We start from the raw sequence: 23,886 nt of genomic DNA on the forward strand, positions 1-23,886 counted from the left end.
TACAGCAAGCATCTCTAATGCTGCTGTATTATTTATAAATAAAGTCATTGTTGAGTGAACACATTCCACTCGTGAGATTCATTTTCATTGGCCTTATTTTTATAAAGTAAACTCAATTCCAGTTATCCATGCACTCACTTCTTAGGAAGGTTTGACTTTATTTTATGTCTGCTTGTCTGGTCTGAATCTACTGAAACAGCCTGCCCCCAAATATTCACTTTTCTCAAGCAAAGGTGGACTGAAGGGAGCAAGTAAGTTAACATGTTTGCAAACCCAGAGAATTTAAAATAGAATAAACTTGCCATTGAGAATAGTATACTGTGGACAAGGGGCTTTCCCGGTGGCCCTGGTGGTAAAGAGCCCTCCTGCCAATGCAGGAGAGAGACACAGAAAACACGAGTTTGATCCCTGAATCAGGAAGATCCCCTGAAGGAAGGCATGACAACCCACTCCAGTAGTCTTGCCTGGAGAATCCCATGGACAGAGGAGCTTGGCGGGCTACAGTCCATAGGGTCACAAACAGCTGGACACGACTGAGTGACTTAGCACACACATAGCATATACTTTAGAGAATTCACATAACTCACAAAATTTTGTACCTGTCAATGTGTAAATAGAAACCTTACCCCCCAATATGAAGGCTCCCTCAGTTTATGTGCCTTAATAATTATTTAGAGTATAATTGTTCTGGAATCTAAAAAAAATTTTTTTTAAGAGATTATATGTATCTCTGGGAAAGGATTGCCTTCCAGCTGGAAAGATAATCTTTCTTCCATTCTCCCACCTTTTGCATAGAAAAGTAAATAACTGACTTCCTGCCTAAGCACACCTGGATTATTTCTCATGAGAGTAACAAATGGGTTGATTTAAGAATTAGAAAAATGACCCTAAGGTCTAAGACAATCACTGACTTTAGATGTAAGAAGGATCCTGAAAATCTGGTTTAACTCCTTCATAAATGAAAAGAATTCGGTATGAAAACTGCTTTTCAGAAGCCTATTAGCTTCAGGAGGGAGGTGAGTCTCCTTTCAGCATTAATTACACTAACTACTATATAAAGAAAAAGGATTCTGGCAACTACTTCCCACATGGCACATGGCAGAAACCCAGAACAGACCTGAAACCAAAGAAGAACGAAAGTCAAATGGGCTGATGTAAAAAAATTTTTTAATTGAGACTAAAGAACATCAGTTCTCTCATATGATTCCCAAAGTCGGTCAGTTTTTTTTTTTTTTTTTTAATACCTTTCATGCATCACAAGATGGTCTTGAGATACTAGCATGGAAATAATTAGTACTTTTAATTAGTACAACTGGGAAATAAGGCAGACTAGCCTTAATAAGGGTTTTCAATCTGCAGCACATTAAAGTAAAAACTTTTTTCCCCCTAATATCGAAGTACATCCTACTGAGGAACATGAAAAATGAGTTATTTTGCAAATTGGAAAGAGTATAATTGAATTCAGAACAAGTTCGATGTGTTAAGAAAGGAGACATCTTGGAATTCTGGGAATCAGATTGTCTCAGATATTCATTAATACATTTCTAGAACACGCTATTCATACAGCAGTGTTTGTTAACTACTTAAACTCTAAATATCTTTAAATACTAAATAATGCCTATTTTGAGGATCAAACCAGAAAATGAAAATTATCATATGTATTAAGAGAATGCCAAACAATATATCTGAATATAGTCTAACAGCTGAAAACATACTTGGCAAGAACAGAACTGGCATTACATTACCCCAGATCAGCAGTAGCAAGCACATCTGGAATCCTAATGATCCCAGGAGCTCTGGAGCCTCTGGGGGACAGCCATCTGGTGCAAAGGAAATCTAGACTGAGTGTCCCACCCAACAGAAAGAGCCTCATTGTGCTGCTGTGAAAAGCAGTGGGCCCTTCTTCCTCTGATTACATATGAGCTTCTCAACCAGTGAGTGAGCAAGAGAAATATATGTGCATGGGGGATTCATAACAGACTTAGATCTAAACCCACAACAGCATGGCAGATAAAAAATAGACAGGGATGTAACGGGAAGCAAATCTCTTTTTTTAAAGGACATCAGCACATTCTGTTACCTTTATCTAATCTTTCTGCAATTTCTTTTTGATAATATCAGTTTGTGGGCCTCTTCAGGTCTCCATTCTTTATTTGTAAAATGAAGGGTTTGGGCTACATGAACTTTATGGTCCCATCTAATCTCAACATCCCCAAAGTTTGTGATTTTAGATGCTATACTTTGGGTGCAGAGAGAAGGGGCTATGGAGAAGCAAGGGATGACAGCAAGCATGTGAAGCTGTTTCTGGGAGAGCTTGGTCCCTAGTGGCACCAGATCACTGGGGGAGAAGGTGATACTCGAAGATGACCTCTCAGATAATGATAAACGTGTTTTATAATCTTGCTGTGTTATATTTGCTCAAAACTGTCTACAAACCATGCCCCGCTTGTTGGGTCCACCTCACATCAAACACACCGTAGGAATCTCTGGTAGTTAAGAGAGAGGACCTGCCATTTCAGCAGATAAAAATGAGATCTCTGTGATGAAGACTGGGGGTATAAGAGAAATGATGGAGGGCATGATGAGGAGAAGGACAGCCAGTGAAACTGAGGGAGGAAGTGCTTCCCTGGTAGTCCAGTGGTTAAGAATCTGCCTCCCAATGCAGCGTACATGGGTTCAATCCCTAGTTGGGGAACTAAGATCCCATATGAGGTGGAGCAACTAAGCCCGCATGGACCAATTACTGGACCTGTGCACCAAACCAGAGAAAGCCTGTGTGCCACAATGCAGACCTAGAATGGTCAAAAAAAAAAAAAAGAGAGAGAGAGAGGAGATGGGGGAGGGCACAGAAAGTCTTAGTCAAGAGAGAACCGCAGAATATAAAACCTTGGAGAAGAAACAGTATAGGGTAATCATAAGATGCAGCAAATGTCCATGCCTGTTGGTGATGTGAAGTGGAGGTACAGAGTTTTGATGAAAGAATTTGAATAGCTATAAAGCAGGGAGAACATTGTGGATCTGCTAAATATGGCTCTGAATCCTGGTTCTGCTACTTAATGCCCTGTGTAAACTTGGACTTGTTCAATACTATTATCTTCATCTGTAAATTGGAAGCAATGGCATGTCTTTTACTCACAATGCTTGTGGACATTAAATAAGATAATACATGTCAGCTGCTAAAGATTCTCATTGGTGACCAGAAGACATTCAAAAATAACATATCAGTGATTATAACTACTACCATTGTTATTTTTGGAGAAGGGAATGGCAACCCACTCCAGTATTCTTACCTGGAGAATTCCATGGACAGAGGAGCCTGGCAGGCTACAGTCCATGGGGTTGCAAAAATGAGGCATGACTAAGCAATAGTGGCGATGGGAAGAAGGGAATGGATCTGAATTGTTAGTATTAGCTGAATCATAGAGCAAATATTGAATTTGCATAGAATGATTGCTTATGAAAGAGTAGACAAGAAAATTATTAATCAGCCACCAAAGTGATTAAGGAATAGGAAGAATTGTCCTAGAGGTTAGTAGATGATGACGATAAGGCTGTTATTGAGCAAAGGTGGTGAAGTTTCTCAGAGGTTTTGTTAGAGAGCACCTGCCCAGTTTTTGGCCTCTGGGCAGAAAAAGCTGGAAAAGAGGCCATTTCTGCTCAAGAGTGCGGGAGAAGCTGTGTCATCTCCAGTAGAAAGCCAAGCCACAACTAAGGCAGCACTCTCCTAAGGATGTTTCTTTATAGGAGATTTTTGGGTCCAGTGAATCCAGATAATATTCAGGCTATTCTGTCTTGGGGATTCACAGAGCACACTGTCCAAATGGAAGTGATGAGAAATCTAACCTGGCTTTTTCAAAGCACGATTGGCAACAAACCCTATTTAGTACATGGCACATATTGCCATCTTGCATAACAAGGTAAGAATGTGGAGAGAGGGTTTTGAGGAAAAAGTTGATTGATGATATGATGGCCTTTACTGACAACAGTCCCAGGGATGCTGAAGAAAAGGAAAGTGATGGAGGTTGATGGTGTTGCTGATTGAGAAAAACAACAGGCCAGAGATGAGTGGGATGAAGACTGAGACAGGGATTGAGAGGGCTGGAGTGTTTGCTGTGATGCTGGGACTCAGGCATCACTGAGCTGAAGGAGGGGAGCAGTGAGAGGAATGTGAAGGCAGGCAGATGGATTGCTGATCTACTAACAGATGTCTCTTCCACTCAGTGTTGAAATGGAACTTTGGAATCAGGGATAAAAATGAGGCAGATAGGTGGCCTGGGCCAGTGGTGGAGCTATTTTGAATATGTGAAATTTATCCAGTGTAGCTTTATAGCTCTTCCAGCATTTAGAATTTTTTGTTTTCAAAATAGTAACCTGTCCTTGAGTATAAACTGGATTATATAGTGATCGTCTGAATTCCAACTGGTGATAAAAATCCTTAATAAGATTCTCAAATCTTCCAAATTAAAAAATACTTTAAAGTGTTGTTATTGATAAGTTTTCCTATTTAGTTTTTGCCTTCTGGTATAAGAAATGTAGAATCAATAATAATGGATGACCATGAGAATAATAAAGAATATATGCCATCTTTAACATACTAATGATTAAGTTTTAGTTCTAAATTGCCTGAATGGAGGCAAATTAAAAGTACGTTACAAAAGTATAATTGGGGCAATTCATTATATACCGAGTTATGGCCTTGTTATTTTCATTCTAATTTACAGTTTTAACCTACTATCATTGAAGAAATTAAATTGCTAGTGGTTTTCTAATCTATGCCATTCATTAACCCTGCACAAAGGAATTCTACTGTCTGGCTTGTTCTCAGAAAGCTTAGGATGCTGCTTATTAATTTATAGATAATTATTATTTATGTTTTAAACATTCTATTGCATTTTTACCTTTATGGGCAAAAAAAAAATTGTCTTGATAAGGTTAAAACTGAATGTGAGAAAACTCTAAAGAAAAATCTAAAAACTCTAGGAGCTGTGGTTTTATTCATATTTTAGGTCCTAATAGTTCAGTCTTCCAGGCAGTAATTATTTCCTAGAATTAAAGACACACCTGCTTGAGATGATTTTGAGATTATGTAGAAAATCCAACTTTCTGGAAGGAGCTGCAATTCAATGGGAAAAAACTGTCAGTGAAATTATTTTTCTGTGAGAATATTTCAGGTCACATTGTGGGTTGAGCAAATAATCTGTGTAGCTTTGTCCATTATAGGTATTCAGGAGAGACCTAGCCTTCAGAATTGGGCTAGGTAGCTCAACTGGTAAAGAACTGCCTGTAATACAGGAGACCCTGATTTGATTCCTGGGTCGGGAAGATCTCCTGGAAAAGGGATATGCTACCCACTCCAGTATTTATGGGCTTCCCTGGTTGCTCAGATGGTAAAGCATCCATCTGCAATGAGGGAGGCCTGGGTTCCATCGCTGGGTTGGGAAGATCCCCTGGAAGAGGGCATGGCAACCCACTCCAGTATTCTTGCCTGGAGAATCCCCATGGACAGAGGAGCCCGGTGGCTACAGTCCATGGGGTTGCAAAGAGTTGGACATGACTAAGCATAGCACACAGGCTTCAGAATCAGGGATGGGAATACTAAAAATTTTGCCCTAAAGAAAAGCAACCTTGATGATCTTTCCTCTAGTTTTCCCACCAGTTCCATTCAAGAAATTTGGAAATGACACCAGAAATAAGTTGACAGGATACCTTGACTAGTCAAAAGCTGACTTGTTTTAGAAAAGTGACCTGGACACAAGATTGTTTAATAATGTAGCTGTTCTGCAACCTTTACTTCCTCTTTTAATTCTCTTTTTACTGAACAAAAAGACATAGGTCATAGCCTTTGATTAATAAGTGTAGTAGCATATGCACACAAATTACAAAGTAAAGAGATACAGCACACTGGGCTCATGACACATAATTCAAAATCACCATATGATATTCACTATTAGACCTGTTTAATTTCTTTTAGGCTTGGGAAACTAGGAAGGGGTTTGAGGGAGAATGGAAACAGAGAAATGGAATCCATGTCTATACATTCTCTTGTTGAAACTGCACAGCAACCCTACTCAGTTTGTATTATTATCCATATTATAGATGAGGAAGCTCGAGTACAGCTGCTAAGTGTCAGCACTAGGCTTTGAACTGAGATCTGACAATAAAACCAGGCTGGATACAAACGTGAGCTGGTGATAATTTTTTTTCTTTTTTAAATATCTGTCACTATCAAGTAGGATGCCCAGAGACATGGTGGGCTGAACAGAGTGCTTAGGAGGTCTTGTTCTCACTGCCTTTTCTACACCATAACCCTCAACACCCACCCCTCATTCCCTACCCCCACCGCCTGACCCCACCCCTTTCCCTGTCACTCATGACAGGGAAAATCACTAACTGTTTTGAGAACATGTTTGTACTGTAGAATTGAGGAAGAGCAAGGAAGCAATGTGTTCCCTCCAGAGAGAGGGGGAAAATCCATCTTTGATGAGACATCCTGTGTGGTAATTGTGAAGCTTGGACTTCCCCAAAGTGAGGTGAGGGTGGCATGCTGCTGCTTGTCACATGGCCTCGGTTCAAAGTCACATGTGCTGTGGCCTTTTGTAAAATGTATCTATATATGGCCCACACAAATCCACAAACACGGAATCCAGAATGGCAGTCACCCCTGTGGTGCTCTATAGAAAAAAATAGCACTTTTTTTTTTTTAAATGAATTAAGTGTATGGTATACGCCACCAGGAGGAAATGAACCCTCTGAGCTTAAACTTGCATATCCTCTTAACCTGAAAGATTAATTTTGGTGGCTAAGGTTAATAAGACTACGGTTATTTGTGTTTTGATATGAGTGTAACTTGACTGATTGGGAAAGCAGGTGCTGGGTTGATGCACCATCCCCGAGACCCATGAGTCATGCCACTGATTTACAAGCTGTCCTTACCATGAAAATGAAAGCCAGAGCCAACTTTATGTCATACAATTTATGCCATTCACTGAAATTATAGATAATTTCAGCCTGTGCATTTGTGAAGCAGTCTATGCTGTTTGTGCTTTAAACATCTTTTGTACTTGGTATTTCTGACTTGTCGAAATAAATATTATCCTCCATAATAACCATTACCAATCCATTATGAGACTTCATGAAAGTACATACAGCTTTTAGGCTTAATCCATGAAATAAAGCCTTATGACTCCTCCTTGCATCTTTGATAAATAACCAAGTTCCCACAGCTGTTATGATTTCAATTATGAAGAAAATTGGAACTTTTGCATTCTTCAGTGGCTAAAAAATCACTATAAAACCCCCTACTTCTTCAAATGCTATTATTTTGTTTCTCCTCATGTGTATTGTAAACCATGGATCTGATTAGTGTAGCTGATTAGAGCATTGTGCTATAAGACCATGGCCCTTGTTTAAGCCCAGGGAAGGTCAGTCAGATTAACCCTCCAAGTCTACTGAAAATTTGTTCTATTAGTCTTCTGTGAGATTAGGCAAGAGAGTATGAACAGATCAAGACAAATCCAGTCTTTAATGCTAGAAACCATGCTCACCATTGATACAAGGTCAATGGTGTCATCTTCCCATACAAAGACTGATGACGCTAATGCAGAAGCATTTTAAAAACATCCACTCTCCTTGGCCTTTTAGAGCTTTTTACTTATAATCACTCCCAACTGAGAGAACTCCCTAAATCTGGTCCACGTAGACTCTGCCTCTGCAAGACGCAGTTAGATTCCTCAGGTCAAACACAAAATGGCTTAGAGCTTGTGATCATTATGTATTCCCTCTCTTGTTTTCTGTCTCCCACTCTCTCCAGCTACCAAACTTTGAAACTTTCAATTCTTCCACATCTTAATTTCATCTTTCCTTTTCAGTCACTAAATAACGACAAACTCGGCAAATGACAAAGTTCATTCATGGTTTCAGACTCTTCTTTTTTATCCTCCTCCCTATTTTAATAATGAGGAAATTTTTAGTAATTTGGTTAATGTTACCCTTTTCCAAATCTGGAATCCTTGTTTTTCTTTGAAAAACAAGAATCAAGCTTATTGTATTAATTCTCAAGCATATTTATCCACAACAGGGTCAGAGCCATAAACCTTAATCCAAAGCCATAAATCTCCAGTGGAAGAATTTCTGGAATTTGACTCTCTCCTATCCATTCTTTATGCCTTATGATAACACTGTTGTAATAGAAATATTTCAGTGGACCTTTGTTTACTGAGGATTGTCATAAATTATTTAAAATGACTTGTGAAAAGCCATAATGATACGAACTCTTTGTGTCCCAGTTCAGCTTCATTTTCCTTGCTCCAAATTCTCTATGCCACTTGAGTTTTCCAGGCTTTTGGTAACTTGTCCCATCTGCCTGGGTTTCTTTTTTTAATTGAAGTGTAGATGATTTACCATGCTGTGTTAGTTTCAGGTGTATAGCTTATGTATAAACCGAATCACTTTATGGTATATATACACGGTGGTTTCGTCACTAAGTCATATCTGACTCTTGTGACTCCATGGACTGTAGCCTGCCAGGCGCCCCTGCTAGTGGGATGTCCCAAGCAAGATTACTAGAGTGGATTGCCATTTCCTTTTCCAGGGGATCTTCCCGACCCAGCGATCGAATCTGGGTCTCCTGCATGGTAGGTAGATTCTTTACCAACTGAGCTATCAGGGAAGCCAAAACATATACATTCTTTTTCAGATTCTTTTCCATTATAGCTTATTCAATATACTAAATATAGTTTCCAGTGTTATGTAGTAGGTCCTTGTTTATCTCTTTTAAATATAATGTGTAACTATTAATGCCAAATTCCCCTCTGTCACCTTTCCCCTTTGGTAACCACGTTTGTCTTCTATATCTGTGAGTCTATTTCTGTTTTGTAAATAAGTTCATTTGCGTCATTTATTTAAGTTCCACATATAAGTGGTATCATGTGATATTTGTCATTCTCTGTCTGACTTAATATGATAACCTCTAGGTCCATCCACGTTGCTGCTAATGGCACTATTTCATTTTTTTTTTATGGCTGAGCAATATCGATTATGTATGTTTATACACACACACACACACACACACACACATACATGCATATATATCACGTCTTTATCCAAATCTCTATCAATGGACACTTAGCTTACTTCCATGTCTTGGCTGTTGTGGATAGTGCTGCTACGAACACCGTCTTTCAATTTTTTGTTTACATTTCTATTCTGCTGAAGCCTTCATTGACCATCAACAATGGACTATGAGACCCTCTTAAGTACAATCTGTACCTTCTCCTTTGGTACCATGTATCACTGTACTATAACTGCCTGGTTAATTATTAGTATTTTCCCCTCTCCTGGAAGGTACTCTGTGAGATACTACTTATTGCCTGACCTATAATAGAAGCTGTCAATAAACACTAGTTGAGAGAAAAAAACCAAGACTGTGTCATGGGCTGAGAGGAGATTCCACATTCTAGTATCCTTCTTAGGCAGTCACTGCCTTAAAAGTCTGCCTGTATGCTAATATCAGACTGCTTTTTTAAAAAATAACTCAGTGCTGTTGATACGGCAATGCTAAGCCAAGTAGAGAATAGTAATGTTCATATGTTTCTTTTCTTATTTTTTTTTTCTTCTACCAAGTTAATGCATTTAGCATTTTCTACTCTACAAAGATTTAAAACTTCTGCTCTCTGTGTTACTTAACTAGGGAGCCACCCAGCCAGAGGTGTTTTCCCCTATGAAGAAATCTAGATGAATCTCTTGAAAGGGTATTTTAAACTCAACTCGGACAGAGAAGAAGAAATATTGTATGACATCCCTTATACGTGGAATCTAAAAAGAAATGATACAGTGAATTTACTTACAAAACAGAAAAAGACTCACAGACTTAGAGAATGAACTTATGGTTGCCAGGAAGAAGGATGAGGGGAAGGGATAGTTAGGGCATTTGGGATGGACACATACACAATGCCATATTTAAAATGGATAACCAACTATATAGCACAGGGAACTCTGCTCAATATTATGTGGCAGCTTGGATGAGAGGGGGTTTTGGGGAAAATGGATACATGCATATACATGACTGAGTCCCTTCACTGTTCACCTGAAACTGTCATAGCATTGTTAAACAGCTATACCCCCAATACAAAAAAAAAATGTTTAAAAAATAAAATAAAATCTATTCACAAAGAAAACCACCTATCAGCACAAGAAAAGTGAATTGAGGACAGAATTGTTTATTTATAATTATCAAGGCTGATGGACATTGGAAAAGTACACTAAAATTATCGATAGCAAGCTGTAGTTTGGCTTGACTTCAAGGGGGTTTTTAATACATTTTCAGCCAATGTCTGCTACTCAAGGTCGATACAAAAAGTTTAATCTTCTTATGGAACACAGCTGAGTCACTTACATATCAGTGTACTTCTATTGGTTGTCATGATTCTCTAAAGAGATGATGTCACCAGATTGAGCTTTGCTAGAATCTTGCCTAGAAATAGATTGATTTATTTACAGGCTCACAAAGACAAGTGAAAATAGAATGACATATTTATTGTGAACAACATGGACAAATGTGTCTTGGCCCATTTAGGTGTTTACCCCAGTCTCTCTGTGTAAACAGAATGAACGAGAAGCAATTTACTTTGTGTGAATAGGAAATATCAAGGTGATATTCATCATTTTTATTTCCTTTGTCTTTAGAAGGTTTTCAAGAAGAGTCTTTTTAGGTCCCCAAAGGTAACGTTTAGAGTTAAGGTATACCATTATAAGAAACTTATCAGTAAGTCGTTCATAAAATTCTTCACATTTTTGTTTAGCTTGTTCTTTATAGGGTAGTTTACACTAAAGGGATACATCTTGATAAATTAAACTCTATCATTTCAATAAATAATCCAAGAAAAAATATAGGTGTAAATTTTGAGGAACAAGAAATAATGACACACAAAAAAATCAAATGGCATACAGTTAAACTTGCTTTCCCTTAAATTCTGTTCTTGCTTGTAGATTTTTAGTAGTTTGTAAAAAGACTTCTTTTAGAAATTTTAAAGTCTCAAAACTACTAAGAAGGGATATTATTATAGTGGAAAACAGCCATATGGTTTCTGGGAAAGGACTATACTAAAAGGAATAAGTTTAATTAGAAGCAGGATAGATTTGGTTACATACAACAAGAGCCAATGAAATACGCTCCAACCCAAGGGTAAGTGTAACACTGGCTAGAGATTTCCAGAGAAGACAGGGAGTAACTTTCCTGGAATATTTTATGTCCTAAATAGCCTGGATGGATTCCCTTATTCCTTTCCAGACTAATCTCCTGGGAAGTAGGCATATTGGTGGGATGTACCTCATAGGAGAGCTTAGGTAATCAAAATGAAGTGAGCTCTGAATGCAGGCATAAACTTGTTTTATTCCAAAGTCTGACTCTCAAATATAATTTTTGTGACTTAACTCATGTCCTTAAATACAGCAGAAGTGTGTGCCAGGTTGTGGAGAAAGCAGTCCTTTGGTCAGTGCCTAGAGGGGAAAGCTGGTGACCTGGATGCCATGCTGCCTCCTCCTGTATTCCAGTCCCTGCAGAACGTTCCTCCCCGCCACCCTCAGCCGCCCCCCCACTCCCGCCCCCCGCAGATTCCCGGTCCTCGCCTCTGGAATCACTGAGTTGGATGAAGGTGGCCTCCTGGCTCTGAGAGCCCTGGAAACATAAACTGGAAACAGAGAAGTACTCCTGGAAGAGGAGAAACCGGTGTCCTGGTTATCAGGCTGTTTAGCCAGACATAAAAGGTGCACGTGGCACAGACAGGAAGCCATAATCACCCAGGACCTGGCAGTCTTTCATGTGCTGCCCTTCTGTTGGCAACAGGGCCTTGCTCTGTACCTTTTTGGATGGAGGAGCGTGTGCTTATTTTAGCTTTAGACTAACGTAGATATTGGGCTTCCCTGGTGGCTCAGTGATAAAGAATCCGCCTGTCAATGCCAGAGATGTGAATTCGATTCCTGGATCAGGAAGATCCCTTAGAGAGAGAGGCTAACCACTCCAGTATTCTTGCCTGGGAAGTCCCATGGACAGAAGAGCCTGGCAAGCTATTTTCTATGGGGTCACAAAAGAGTCTGTATGACAACTAAACAACAATAAAATGTAGATACCTCCTCTCTAATAGTACAAAAACCAAGCCTGTCTCATTTATGTGGCTATAATAACCAATTCTTAGAATGGGGGGAAAAATCTGCCACAGATAGACTTGAAAGAAGTTGAAGGAGAATGTCAAACTACATAGAAATAATTCATTTAAATTAACAAAAATAAATGCAGAATTCTGACAGATAAAGAGGCAAGGATAGAACAAAACAGTTCCCATGAAGACTTAGAAGTAATGAATTAAAAAATTAGAAAAAGTCCTTAAATTTTTTGTTAATGAAAGAAATGCATATCACATCACTGAAGCGTCATTTCATTAAATGAACAAAAATTAAAACATGTCACTACCTTCAGAAGTAAAGCCCTTGTGGAGCAGGTTTATTCATATAATGCTGGTGGCATTTTTATTTATTTGACTTTTTCTAAATTGGTCATGAAAGTATTTTGCCAAGAACCATAATCATCTTTAAACTCTCCTCCATTGCTTTGGATTTATACTAAGGTCCAATTTATTCTAACGTCATTCAGATTGAAGGGAAAAATCATTTGCAGGCTTATCAAAAACAGAAAAAAAAAAAAAGAAAATGAAAGGCCTAAGGGTAGGTCTGTGGTTACATTAAATGATATCAATTTGATGCAATATTAACCATAATAATTATTAAATTTATGTTACAACATAAAAATGTTTTCGATAAAGGTTAAGTAGAATAAAGTCAGCTTTACTATTATACATACACTATGATAACAATCGTGGGTAAACCAGGTACCCAAGGAGGAAAACTGAAAGAGAACACAGAAAAATAAAAAAGAGTTGGCACATGTACAATAACTGGAATTATGTTTAAATATCTCAATATTGTTACTATGATAATTCTTACCTAATTTTTGAAAATCATGGGGAAAAGTCAGAAAAGAGATAGATTTATAGTAAAAGACATTTAAAATCTAAAAATGGAAATTTCAGCTAACTAGTGACTCTTAGTGAGGATAGCAAGGCAATCTTTCCTCTGGTTCTTAGCCAAAGAGAAATGCTTGAATTGTAAGTTACTTGGGACACTCCAAATTACTATAGAATAAAGGGAGAAAAAAAAAATCAAAAACTGCCAAAAGAAACCAGCAGAGTTTCTCCTATTTTATATACCACTGCCTGAAATAGATTTTTTTTTTTAAAGTTGCTTTTCTAGGAAAAAACAAACTCCAATTTTTTGGGGAACCAAAACTAATTATTTTTTCCAATTCTGCCTCAGTCTTAGAACAATAATATTCAGATAAATATTGGCAATAGTGATCATAGGAGTTTTCACTGTCCCAAGAGGGTAACTAAGTCATTTTCAATGTTTCCTAAAACATATTATTTTCCAGGTAGCATTCTTTGTTGTTGTTGTTATGATTATTGTTATTAGGAAAGTTTGGAAATGTGTGAACATTTTGCTTAAGACTGATTTGGGGACTTCCCTGGAGGTCCAGTGGCTAAGACTCTGAGCTCCCAATGCAGGTTTGATCCCTGGTCAGGAACTAAATCCCACATGCAGCAGCTAAAGATCCTGAGCACCAGAACTAAGGCCCAGCACAGCCAAATAAACAAATATCTAAAAAAACAAAAAGACTGATATACTTGTTTTAAAGTCTTTTTAGCTTTTATTATCTTTAAGTGTATTTGTCAACTAATAATATCAATATTTCAACTGGGGCTTCCTAGGTGACTCAGTGGTAAAGAACCCACCTGCCAATGCAGAAGACATGGGTTTGATCTCTGCATCAGGAAGATCCTCTGGAGAAAAAAAATGGCAACCCATTCCAGTATTCTCATCTGGGAAATCCCATGGATAGAGGAGCCTGGAGGGCTATAGTCCCTGGAGTCGCAAACAGTCAGACACAACTAAGTGCCTAAACAACAGCAACAGTGTTTCAAGTGCTATTTATGGAGGGTTTTTTTTTAGGAGTTTCTGCACAGACTCTCTCCTTTGATTCTCATCCTCTCATCAGCTAGGTGAAGTGGGCAGCATTGCTTTATCTTCAGTCTGGAGATCAAGTTGCATGTGAATGGTCATGTGACCTGTCAGTGGTAGAGCTGCATGAAGAATCCAGCTTCTCTGGTTCTAGACAGAACGCCACCCACTCCATCACATCCTAGGGCATTTTCTTGTCCCTGCCTTTTTAGTCTAATCTTTTGCTATTTGTGATAAATACCTTCTCAAAGATGACATGGCTTAAAATTTGGTGCAGAAAAAGACTACTGTGTGTGATAAGCTTAGAAATCGCCAGACACGCCCCCCACCCCCCCGACCCCAGAGACCATGATCAGTCATGCTAAGAGCAGAAAAATGGGGAAGAGGGCCATTGGAAGGACTATTACTTTATTGCCTATAAGCCTTCACAAAAACCCATTTTTATTATTTAACTTGAAAGAAACCAGAAATCTATTAAGCCATCTGGCTGACTCAAGTCTATCATTTATAGCCTTTTCTTAAGAAAGATGAGAAAAACTCAAGACCATGTGAAAGTAAATCAGTATGGAAACTATTCCTCAGCTGATCATTTTACTACCTAGCTTCCTGAGCTTCAAAGGAACAGCTCAGCCATTTTGAGAAGAAATATAAAGGTAATGGTGTACCTCCCTGAGCCACAATAGCCTAACAGATGGAGGGAAGGCATCCCAGACACTGAAAAAGCCACATGAGGCAGATGCCCTCCCAGAACTGTGTCAAGTTGGCTTAATTAAAAGTGCCTTCTATTATTGTCTGTGATGATTTGCTGAGGATGAAGAAGAGGCAGTGACCTTATATTTAATCATGTCAAAAGCTCAACGTTAATTCTTGGGTTGGTAATGTGGTTAATAATTTCTCCAAGTTGGCAGCTCTTTCCAGGGAACTGACTTCACCGGGTCTGAAAACCTGTGCACAGCGCCCTGGATTCAGTTGTCGGCTGCTGACTAAGCATCTTTAGAGCTATCTTCAATCGAAAGACAGACAGAGAAGTCTAACAAAATCCTCACTCAGCCAAATCTATCCCATATGAGAGGGCGAAGTTAATGAGAATCAGTCATGAGCCCTTGGCATGCAGCGTCTCTGGAATGTAAGTGATTTATAACCAGCATGGACTACAGTTTCTTAGTCTCTCCTTTTCATGTTAAAAAAATTCCATGAACAAAATTTCCATTTCAGCTAATAAAGGCAAAGAGGAAAAAAAAAAGAGCACATTAACTTTGAGTATGTAGGCAAGACCCAGAGAGGAGACAGGAAAATGAACATGTAAGATTTAAAAATTGCGGGGATTGCACACTAACAAACATCGCAAAAGGCAGGGGGAAAATGATTGACAGACAGAAGGATAAGTAAGCCATTGTGGGAGCACAAACATTGTATGTTTTCATTTTCCTCCAATGCCTTTCTTTGTGCTGTAGTGATGGAATGATCTCATAGTGTGAAACCATCTTTGTGATGCCTGAATTTCAACCAGTGCAACTTCCTCTCTACAAATGAGTTTTCTAGTGAGCGTAATGTTCTCCAAACTCACAGGTAATACACTAATATGATCTTGAAAGGTTCAACCAATATTGACAAAGCTAAACTCCTTGATTACTCTCCCCTCTCTCATCTCTCCATTTGAATCCCAGGAGAGCTGTAATCACCATTTCAGTTTGATATATATATTTCCAGATCATTTTGTTTGCATTTACATAGACACACTCATACACTCATAGATTCACATACACACACACAGACATGAAGAGAGAAACGATAAATTAAAAAAAAATGTGATGATGCTATAAACATATTCATCTTTAATTTGCTTTTCTAATTGACTATCACTGTGTCTGTCCCCAGTATCAGCACAAATAAGTACATATCTAAGGTAATGGTAGAGATATAGATTTGGTAAGTTAAAAGGCACAAGATTTAAAAAATTTTAATAGAGGAGCATTGCTAAAAAATCCTTCCACTACTAGTGTTTTGGCCTATACTTTTACCATGACATTATCAATTTTCCAACCTTTGACAATCTGATGGATTAAAAACAAATGGATTTCATTGTTTCAATTTGCATTTCCCTGGTGGAACTGTAGGCACTTAAAATAGTTTTTAGTTTTAGTTTTCTTTTTTTATTTCTACTGTAAGCCCAGAGTTATAGGAAGAATGTTTGTGAGTTCCAGGTGGGTGGTTGGCTGAGAATGGCAGTGTGACTCTCATATTGTTTTCAGTTTCTAATTTTATCAAATTGTAATTAGCCGTAGGGCCTGTGTGATTTCTGCTTTTTGGAATTTGATGAGATACGCTTGGTGATCTAATTCTTGGTCAGTTTTTGTAACTGTTCCATGTGTGCTTAAAATAAAGTATATTCTTTACTGGATACTAATCTCAGCATAAATCAGATATGGTTAATTGTTGTATTAAGGTCCTCTATCCTCACATATTATCAGTCTTCTTGAACTGGCAATTCCTGGGAGAAGTATGAAAAAAATATTCTTCTATGATATGAATTTTTCTATTATTTGTTGCTTTAAATATTTCCATGTTATGTTACTAAGTGCATAAAGGTTGGTGAATGTTTTCTTTTCTTAATAGCTATCTTTCATCAATGTGAAATATTCCTCTTTGTTCCTTTCAAAATTTTTTTGCCTTACATTGTATTTGTTTCTGATATTAATATTGTTAACGCTGTGGTGGTGGTGTAGTCGCTAAGTTGTGTCCAATTCTTGCAACCCCATAGACTGTAGCCTGCTAGGCTTCTCTGACTATGGGATTATCCAGGCAAGAATACTGGAGTGGATTGCCATTTCCTTCTCTAGGGTATCTTCCCAGCCCAGGAATTGAACCCGGCTCTCCTGCACTGCAGGCAGATTCTTTACTGACTGAGCTATGAGGGAAACCTTGCTTTCCTTTTATTATGTCTTGTGTGGATCAACATCTTTTTTCAACATACTGTATTCTTTTGAATACAAAAGCTTACAGTATTCCAATCTGTTAGGTATGTCTTTAATGTGATCCTTTTGAACTGTAGTTTCTCATCAACCTCTTTCTTATCAATCCTACCTGCCTTCTGTTTTTCAGAGATTCTTATCCATACAATGGCATAGCTTGTTTTCTAGCACTATTATAAATTATAATGTGTGTGTGTGAGTGTTTTCTGTCATTTAAGGGAAGAAGAGATGACATTAAATGTTCAGGCTGCCATCTTGATCCAATCCTATGCTTTCCTTCACAGCAGATTTCCTTCCCCTCTGCCACTCCAAAACACTCCTTTTTGGGGACTTCCTGGTTGCCCAGTGGCTAGGACTCTAAGCTCACAATGCAGGGAGTCCAGGTTCAATCCTTGGTTGGGGAACTAGATCCCACATGCTGCAGTGAAGATTGAAGATCCCACATGCCACAACTAAGATGCATCATAGCCAAAGAAATAAATAAATAAAAATAAATGTAAAAGAAAAACTAAACCAAAACACTCCTTTCTTGTTTTCCAGCTAGGATGGTCTGGATATTGGAGGTGCTGTGAGAGAGAAAGTGCAGAATAGAATTTATGAATATGCTTAGTCAGCATGCACTCATTGAAAACCTAGTATAGTTTCCATCTAAGAACTAAAAGTTGACTTCAACTTTAGTTCCTCTGACATGCATAATTCAGTAACAGCATACATAGCTCTATGTTATCATTTTCCTATCGCATTCCCAGAAAGGTCTGTTTAATAAACAGTCCATTTTTAGATAGCACTACTAGTAACATCACAATATTGTTTTTCTGAGTGATTTACTGGCAGTACGTATATCCCAGTTTCTTCCATGGAAGAGACATGTTTAAAGGCTACTAACTAGACAATGTGGGTGGGCCAGGCTGGGTGGCTGCAAAGAGATCCAACCAGTCCATTCTGAAGGACATCAGTCCTGGGATTTCTTTGGAAGGAATGATGCTAAGACTGAAACTCCAGTACTTTGGCCACCTCATGCGAAGAATTGACTCATTGGAAAAGACTCTGATGCGGGCAGGAGGAGAAGGGGACGACAGAGGATGAGATGGCTGGATGGCATCACTGACTCGATGGATGTGAGTCTGAGTGAACTCCGGGAGTTGGTGATGGACGGGGAGGCCTGGTGTGCTGCGATTCATGGGGTTGCAAAGAGTCGGACACAACTGAGCGACTGAACCGAACTGAACTGAACTGAACTAGACAATTGGCAAGACCTGGCACAAACTAACAGCAGTATATATTTTAGTGATATTTTGGCCATTAAAGGTAACATTTAGACTGTACTATTTTTAAAGTCAGAAAAAAAAAAAAACCCTCACAATTATGCATAAAAGACTTGTGCTTTGTTTGCTTTCTTATTTATTTGAAATCTTCTCACCTCGATTTCTATGCTTTATACATCAAATATTGTTTTTTCTCATTTATAGGTCATCAAATTCCAACCACAAGATTTCAGACTAAAAAGGGCTTTAGAGTTAATTAGGTTAGGTCAATCATACAGTGTTTAAGAGCTTTTGTGACATGTTCAAGTTCATATATTGACCTTGGGGCAGAGCTATAGCAGAATATGGGTTGCTTGACTCCAGAACACTATATGTAAATTTACGTTTACAGAAGTCTTTTTAAACCCCATTTCATCTGCAAAGTACCAAAAAACTCCTAGGAAGAATCTTGATGACAAGCATGAATAATCCTAGTTTTCATAGGAGGGGACATTGAGCAGGAAGGATGAATTGATGACTTGCTTAAAATAATCCACATCAGGAATTGTTGGGGACAACTGGAGATATTCACTACCAGGCCTCTGCGTCTAACAGCCTCTCCGACTCCTCAGCACACATCTCCACTTCCTAAAAGGACAGAGGTGACTTCTCAAGGAACTATTTCATGGTTTAATTCCTAAAGGACACAATGTATAGCTTTACCTTTTTTATTTTTTTGTAGACTCTTAGTTCCCTGACCAGGGATTGAACCCATGAACCTGAGAGTGAAAGCGTGGTCTTAGCCACTAGACTTCCAGGGAAGTACCTAGATTCATTTTTAGACTGTCAAAATGTAAGTGTCTCTTTGGTTTGTGATGACCTTAAGAAAAAAACCCACCTAGTCAAAACCAGGTTGTTGTTCTTTAGTCTCTAAGTTATGTTTGACTTTTTTTGTGACCCCCATGGACAATATAGCCCGCCAGACTCCTTTGTTCCATGGGATTTCCCAGGCAAGAATACTGGAGTAGGTTGCTATTTCTTTCTCCAGGTGATCTTCTCAGGGGTTGAACCCACTGTTGTCTCCTGCATTGGCAGGCATATTCTTTACCACTGAGCCACCAGGGAAGCCCGAGTCAAACCCAGGTAATCTATTGAAAATTGGAGACTGAGTCACCTATAATCCTGGATAAAGTAAAAGAAAAATTCCTCCCAGTTCTTTGTTTATTGTTTCTTCTTGAGTGGAATTTCATTTATTCATTAACTTAGCTCTACTCCCAACAGCTGGGCATTTTAGTAGGCCATCCAGTAAACATTTAGGACTAGCCATTTGGGCTCTATAGAGGATTTGCAGAGCTCTCTCTCTGCCTTTGAGTCATGAATAGTTCTTTAGACTCTAAGGAGCTGGCACAGTCTTTTTAGACATTAAAAGTCTGAGAGTCTGCAAAGTATGACTGGTGGAGCAGCCACATGTTTTTGTAAATAAAAGTTTTATTTGAACACAGTCAGGCCCATTCATTTGTGTGTTATCTATGGCTGCTTTTCCTACAAGGGCAGAGCTAAAGCAGAGTGACAGAGACTGTATGGCTTACAAAGCCTAAAATATTTACTCTCTGAATCTTTACAGAAGAAGTTTGCCAATCCTTGCATTTAAAATCAATTTATTGCCTTTTATGATTAACATGGAGTTGAACCAGTGACTAACTAAACAACAGATTTGTTGTTGTTGTTATTTTAGTTGGTAAGTCCTGTCCAATTCTTTTGCGACCCCATGGACTATAGCCCACCAGGCTCCTCTGTCCATGGGATTTCTTATGCAAGAATACTAGAGTGGGTTGCCATTTCTTTCATGAGGGGAAACAATAATGCCTTGTGATAAATGTTAGTAGATCAGCAAACTTCGAACCTATGCATGGAAGTCTAACTCAGTGTTACAGATTTACAGGCTTAGCTAACATGTACATCAGCAAACATAAATAATAATGATTTCTATTTGCATGGTACTTTATAGATTATGAAATATTATATATGTATCTCATCTGATATTTCCCATAACCCTAGAAAGAAGGGTCTTACTTTTTAATGAGGTAACAGTTTCAAAGATACTGCCTTTCTCAGGGTTAAAAGGAATTCAGATTCAAGCCTTTTTATCTTTATTTTTTAGCAGCTAAATTGATTTCTTTATCTCTGCAAATTGCTGACTTTAAAAAAAAAGGAAGGAGGAGTTATTAACATTTATCATCTTATGATGCACTAACTTGAAATAATATAGTGGAAGATTATTTGCAATTAATTGTACTTTGTATTAATATGTCCTGTTTTCTTACTGTTATGTTTTTATGTCAGTAAGTTGGTAATAATATAAATATATAATCTGGTGGTTTAAAAAGTCAAAATAAATAAGACTAATTGAGTTTTAAGTTAAAAATACAATATTAAATCTTTGAAATCTTAGAACTATGAAATAAATCAGTTATTTGGCTTTCTTAAAGAAGAGAAATTATTATACCACCCCCCGTCCCCACCCTGGAAAAAAACCTCAGGGAGTGGTATAGAAAAATAAAAATATAAGTATATATGAAAACTTATTGATAAAGTTCTCTGTTATGGGTCAAATCATGTTGAGCAAAAAATATTTCAGTGGTGGTTACAAACTTTAGATAACTGTTATATTTCTTGCATCATACAAGAATTGATCTCTGTGTGATCAAACAACTTAGGAGCAACTTCTAGTTGACCAAAACGTTGCTGTATCAGTCTTGAAATAGCATAAAAAATGAAGACAACCTATTGGATGATTCCAATGGATGGCATCCGGGAAAAGACAAAACAATGGCGATAGCAAAAATATCCATGGTTGACCAGGAGTTGGGAGAAGAGAGGGATGCTTAAGTGGAGCACAGAGGGTTTTTAGGGCAGTGAAACTATTCCATATGATACTGTAATGATGGATACACGTCATTATACATTTGTTCAAACCCATACAATGTGCAACATCAAGAATGAACCCTTGTGTAAGCTATGAACTTCCGGTGATGTTGTGTCCGTGTAGGTTCATCAGTTGTAATATTCCACTCTGGTGGGGAAGCTGCTAGTGGGAGAGACTGTATGTCTGGGGTTAGGGAATGTATGGGAAATCTTTATACCTTCCTCTTGGCATTGCTGTGAACCGAAAATTGCTCTAAAAAGTAAAGTCTATTGAAAAAATAGCTAGTACAACGAGCTAACACAGGCCACAATTCTACGTTCTCTTCAGAAGCTTTACAAATGTGCATTAAAAAAAAAAAAAATTTCAAAGCATACTCTGGAACGGATACAAAAAAACACACAAAGACCTAGAATCCTTTCAGGAGAATGGACCCACAGCAAACTTACTTCACACCCGGATTGAGTTTCCCACGAGCACGACTCCTTCTCCTGAGAGAGAACCCCTCTTTGGAAAGCATGGTCTCCCAGGCACGTCTGACACAAGGAAGGCTCAAAGTCTGGTTCCCCTGGTGGCATGGGCACCACTGAGGGGCCTGTGTACTTCAGGCTGGGGCTCTGATGCTTGTCCACACTGACCATTGGGCTCTTGATCCATCTTCGTACCTACAATGTGCAAAGGAAAGAAAAAGTGTGTTTTACCTACTTTGATGTCTAATGGGGCATTGGTGGGAAATTTGGTGGGATGGACACTCTTGAAAGGAGTCTCTCCACTTCTCTATTAGATCTTAATCCGAATCCATCAATGCTAGTTACTCACACTCACCCAGAGTGTGTGGTTTTTGGCTGATCATTTCAACTTACTGAGACTGTCTCTCCAACTGTAAGATTCGGGGAATAATATTTCCTCTGAGGTTGTTGAGCCAGATGTTAAACTGTTTGAAAATGTCCAAGTGTTTTGCCTGGCACACAGTGTTGAGTAAATGGTGCCAATTTTACGTTGACTCTTACTATTATGTTTATGTTGACAGAATGATAGTCACAAATGTCTAGGGTGAATTGCTAGGTATTGTAACCAACCAGAGAAAACACTAATGCCAGAGCTTAGGGTCTAACTGCTGCTAAATGAATTAATACATATTTCACTACTGTAAAAGCTTGATTATAAACAAAGTTGCTCCTGGCTAGGAAATTATCTCACTTTTTTTTTTCTTAAAGTTTTAAAACTCACCACTTCCCTTACTTTCATGTAGAATTCTTGTAAAGTAGAGGAAAAAAAGAAAGTAAAGCTATTCTAACATCAAAAAGATAAAATTTATGGGCTTTTCCTGATGGTCCAATGGTTAAGAATCTGCCTTCCAATGAAGGGGATGAGGATTCAATCCCTGGTTGAATAAATAAGGTCCTGCCTGCCAAGGGGTAACTAAGCCCACACACAACCAGAGAACACCTGTGCACTGCAACGAAGACCCAGCGCTGTCAAAATTTTAAAAAATAATAATTTTAAAGGATAACATTTATATAGCACTTTAAATACGAAAGACACTGTTCTAGGTATTTAACAGGCCGAGTTTAGTTTAATCCCCAGAATAGTCTTACGTGACAGGTACTATTACTAATCCCATTTTGCAGATGAGAAGACAAAGGCACAGAGAAATGAAGCAAGTTTCCCCAACATACAATACTGGTATCAAGCAAAGGCAGGACCCAGCATCTTGAATCCAGAGTCTACTGCTTTACAAGCATGCAGTTTTAACAAGTGCGGGAGTACTTTATGACTTGTCATCAAGTTGAAATTTATCCTGATTTAATATGTCTTTTTCATGTTCTTTGAAACTCCAGAGGATTCTTTTATAGTTAAACAATTGGTGAAAATAGTGTATACTAAAAGGATGAAAAAAATAAAATCATAGTACTCAATTTTAGTCAGTAATGCTCACAACTAGATTTTTAAATTTTTTTTGAAAAATACTTAGAATAAACTAAAATTGCAATAGCATAAGAATGTTTAAGCAATTTGATGGAATATTATGCCATCAATAAAAATAAATATTGTGAAGACCCTGTGGCAACATGAAAAATGTTTAGAATGTAATTATACGAAAAAAGCCAAATACAAAATTGTTCAATCACTATAATTGCAAGTGTAAAAATACATGTACTATCTATAGCCAAAGCTATAGACAAAGCAAGAAAGTAACAGGCAAAATAGAAACTGATATGTTACCTGTTAGGATCATGGATGCCTTAGTTCTCCTTCTTTTTACAGTGTTCTATTCTTTAACTTTTTTTTAAAGAATAATTTCTTTTAAAGTATATAAGAATCTCAAACAAATAAAGTCACTATATTTCTTCCTTTGGTTACATACATATCTTTTAATTGTTTTATGTATAGGTAATCTTTTAAATGCCATTTAAAATAATCTTTTTACATTTACTATCCTCATGTTAACACTGGGAAGATTTCCATCAGTATTTCTTGCGATCTGGGGCCCCATAAGCATGTTAGTAGGTGCATTCAAAGTGTTTGTTTGATTCACTAATGAAAGTCTAAATGAAACTCTCAAAGACTACAGTAGAAACTTTCTTCCTGATGATGGTACCAAATGTGTTTTTGATCAATCTAAAAAGTACTAAATTAAATTAGAGATGGAAAATATTTTTTATTATTCTTCTTCAGA

General features: G+C 37.9%; 1 protein-coding gene across 1 annotated transcript in view; it reads right to left on the reverse strand.

Annotated features, from left to right (window-relative positions):
* SGK1 (serum/glucocorticoid regulated kinase 1) overlaps window positions 1-23,886 on the reverse strand; it is a 112,106-nt gene that overhangs the window by 45,631 nt on the left and 42,589 nt on the right. The window contains exon 2 of the mRNA XM_027551614.1: window positions 21,656-21,871. Coding sequence (XP_027407415.1) covers window positions 21,656-21,871 — 216 coding nt within the window. The remainder of the gene's footprint in view (window positions 1-21,655; window positions 21,872-23,886) is intronic.

The sequence above is a fragment of the Bos indicus x Bos taurus genome, chromosome 9, assembly GCF_003369695.1.
Source record: "Bos indicus x Bos taurus breed Angus x Brahman F1 hybrid chromosome 9, Bos_hybrid_MaternalHap_v2.0, whole genome shotgun sequence".
NCBI lineage: Eukaryota > Metazoa > Chordata > Mammalia > Artiodactyla > Bovidae > Bos > Bos indicus x Bos taurus.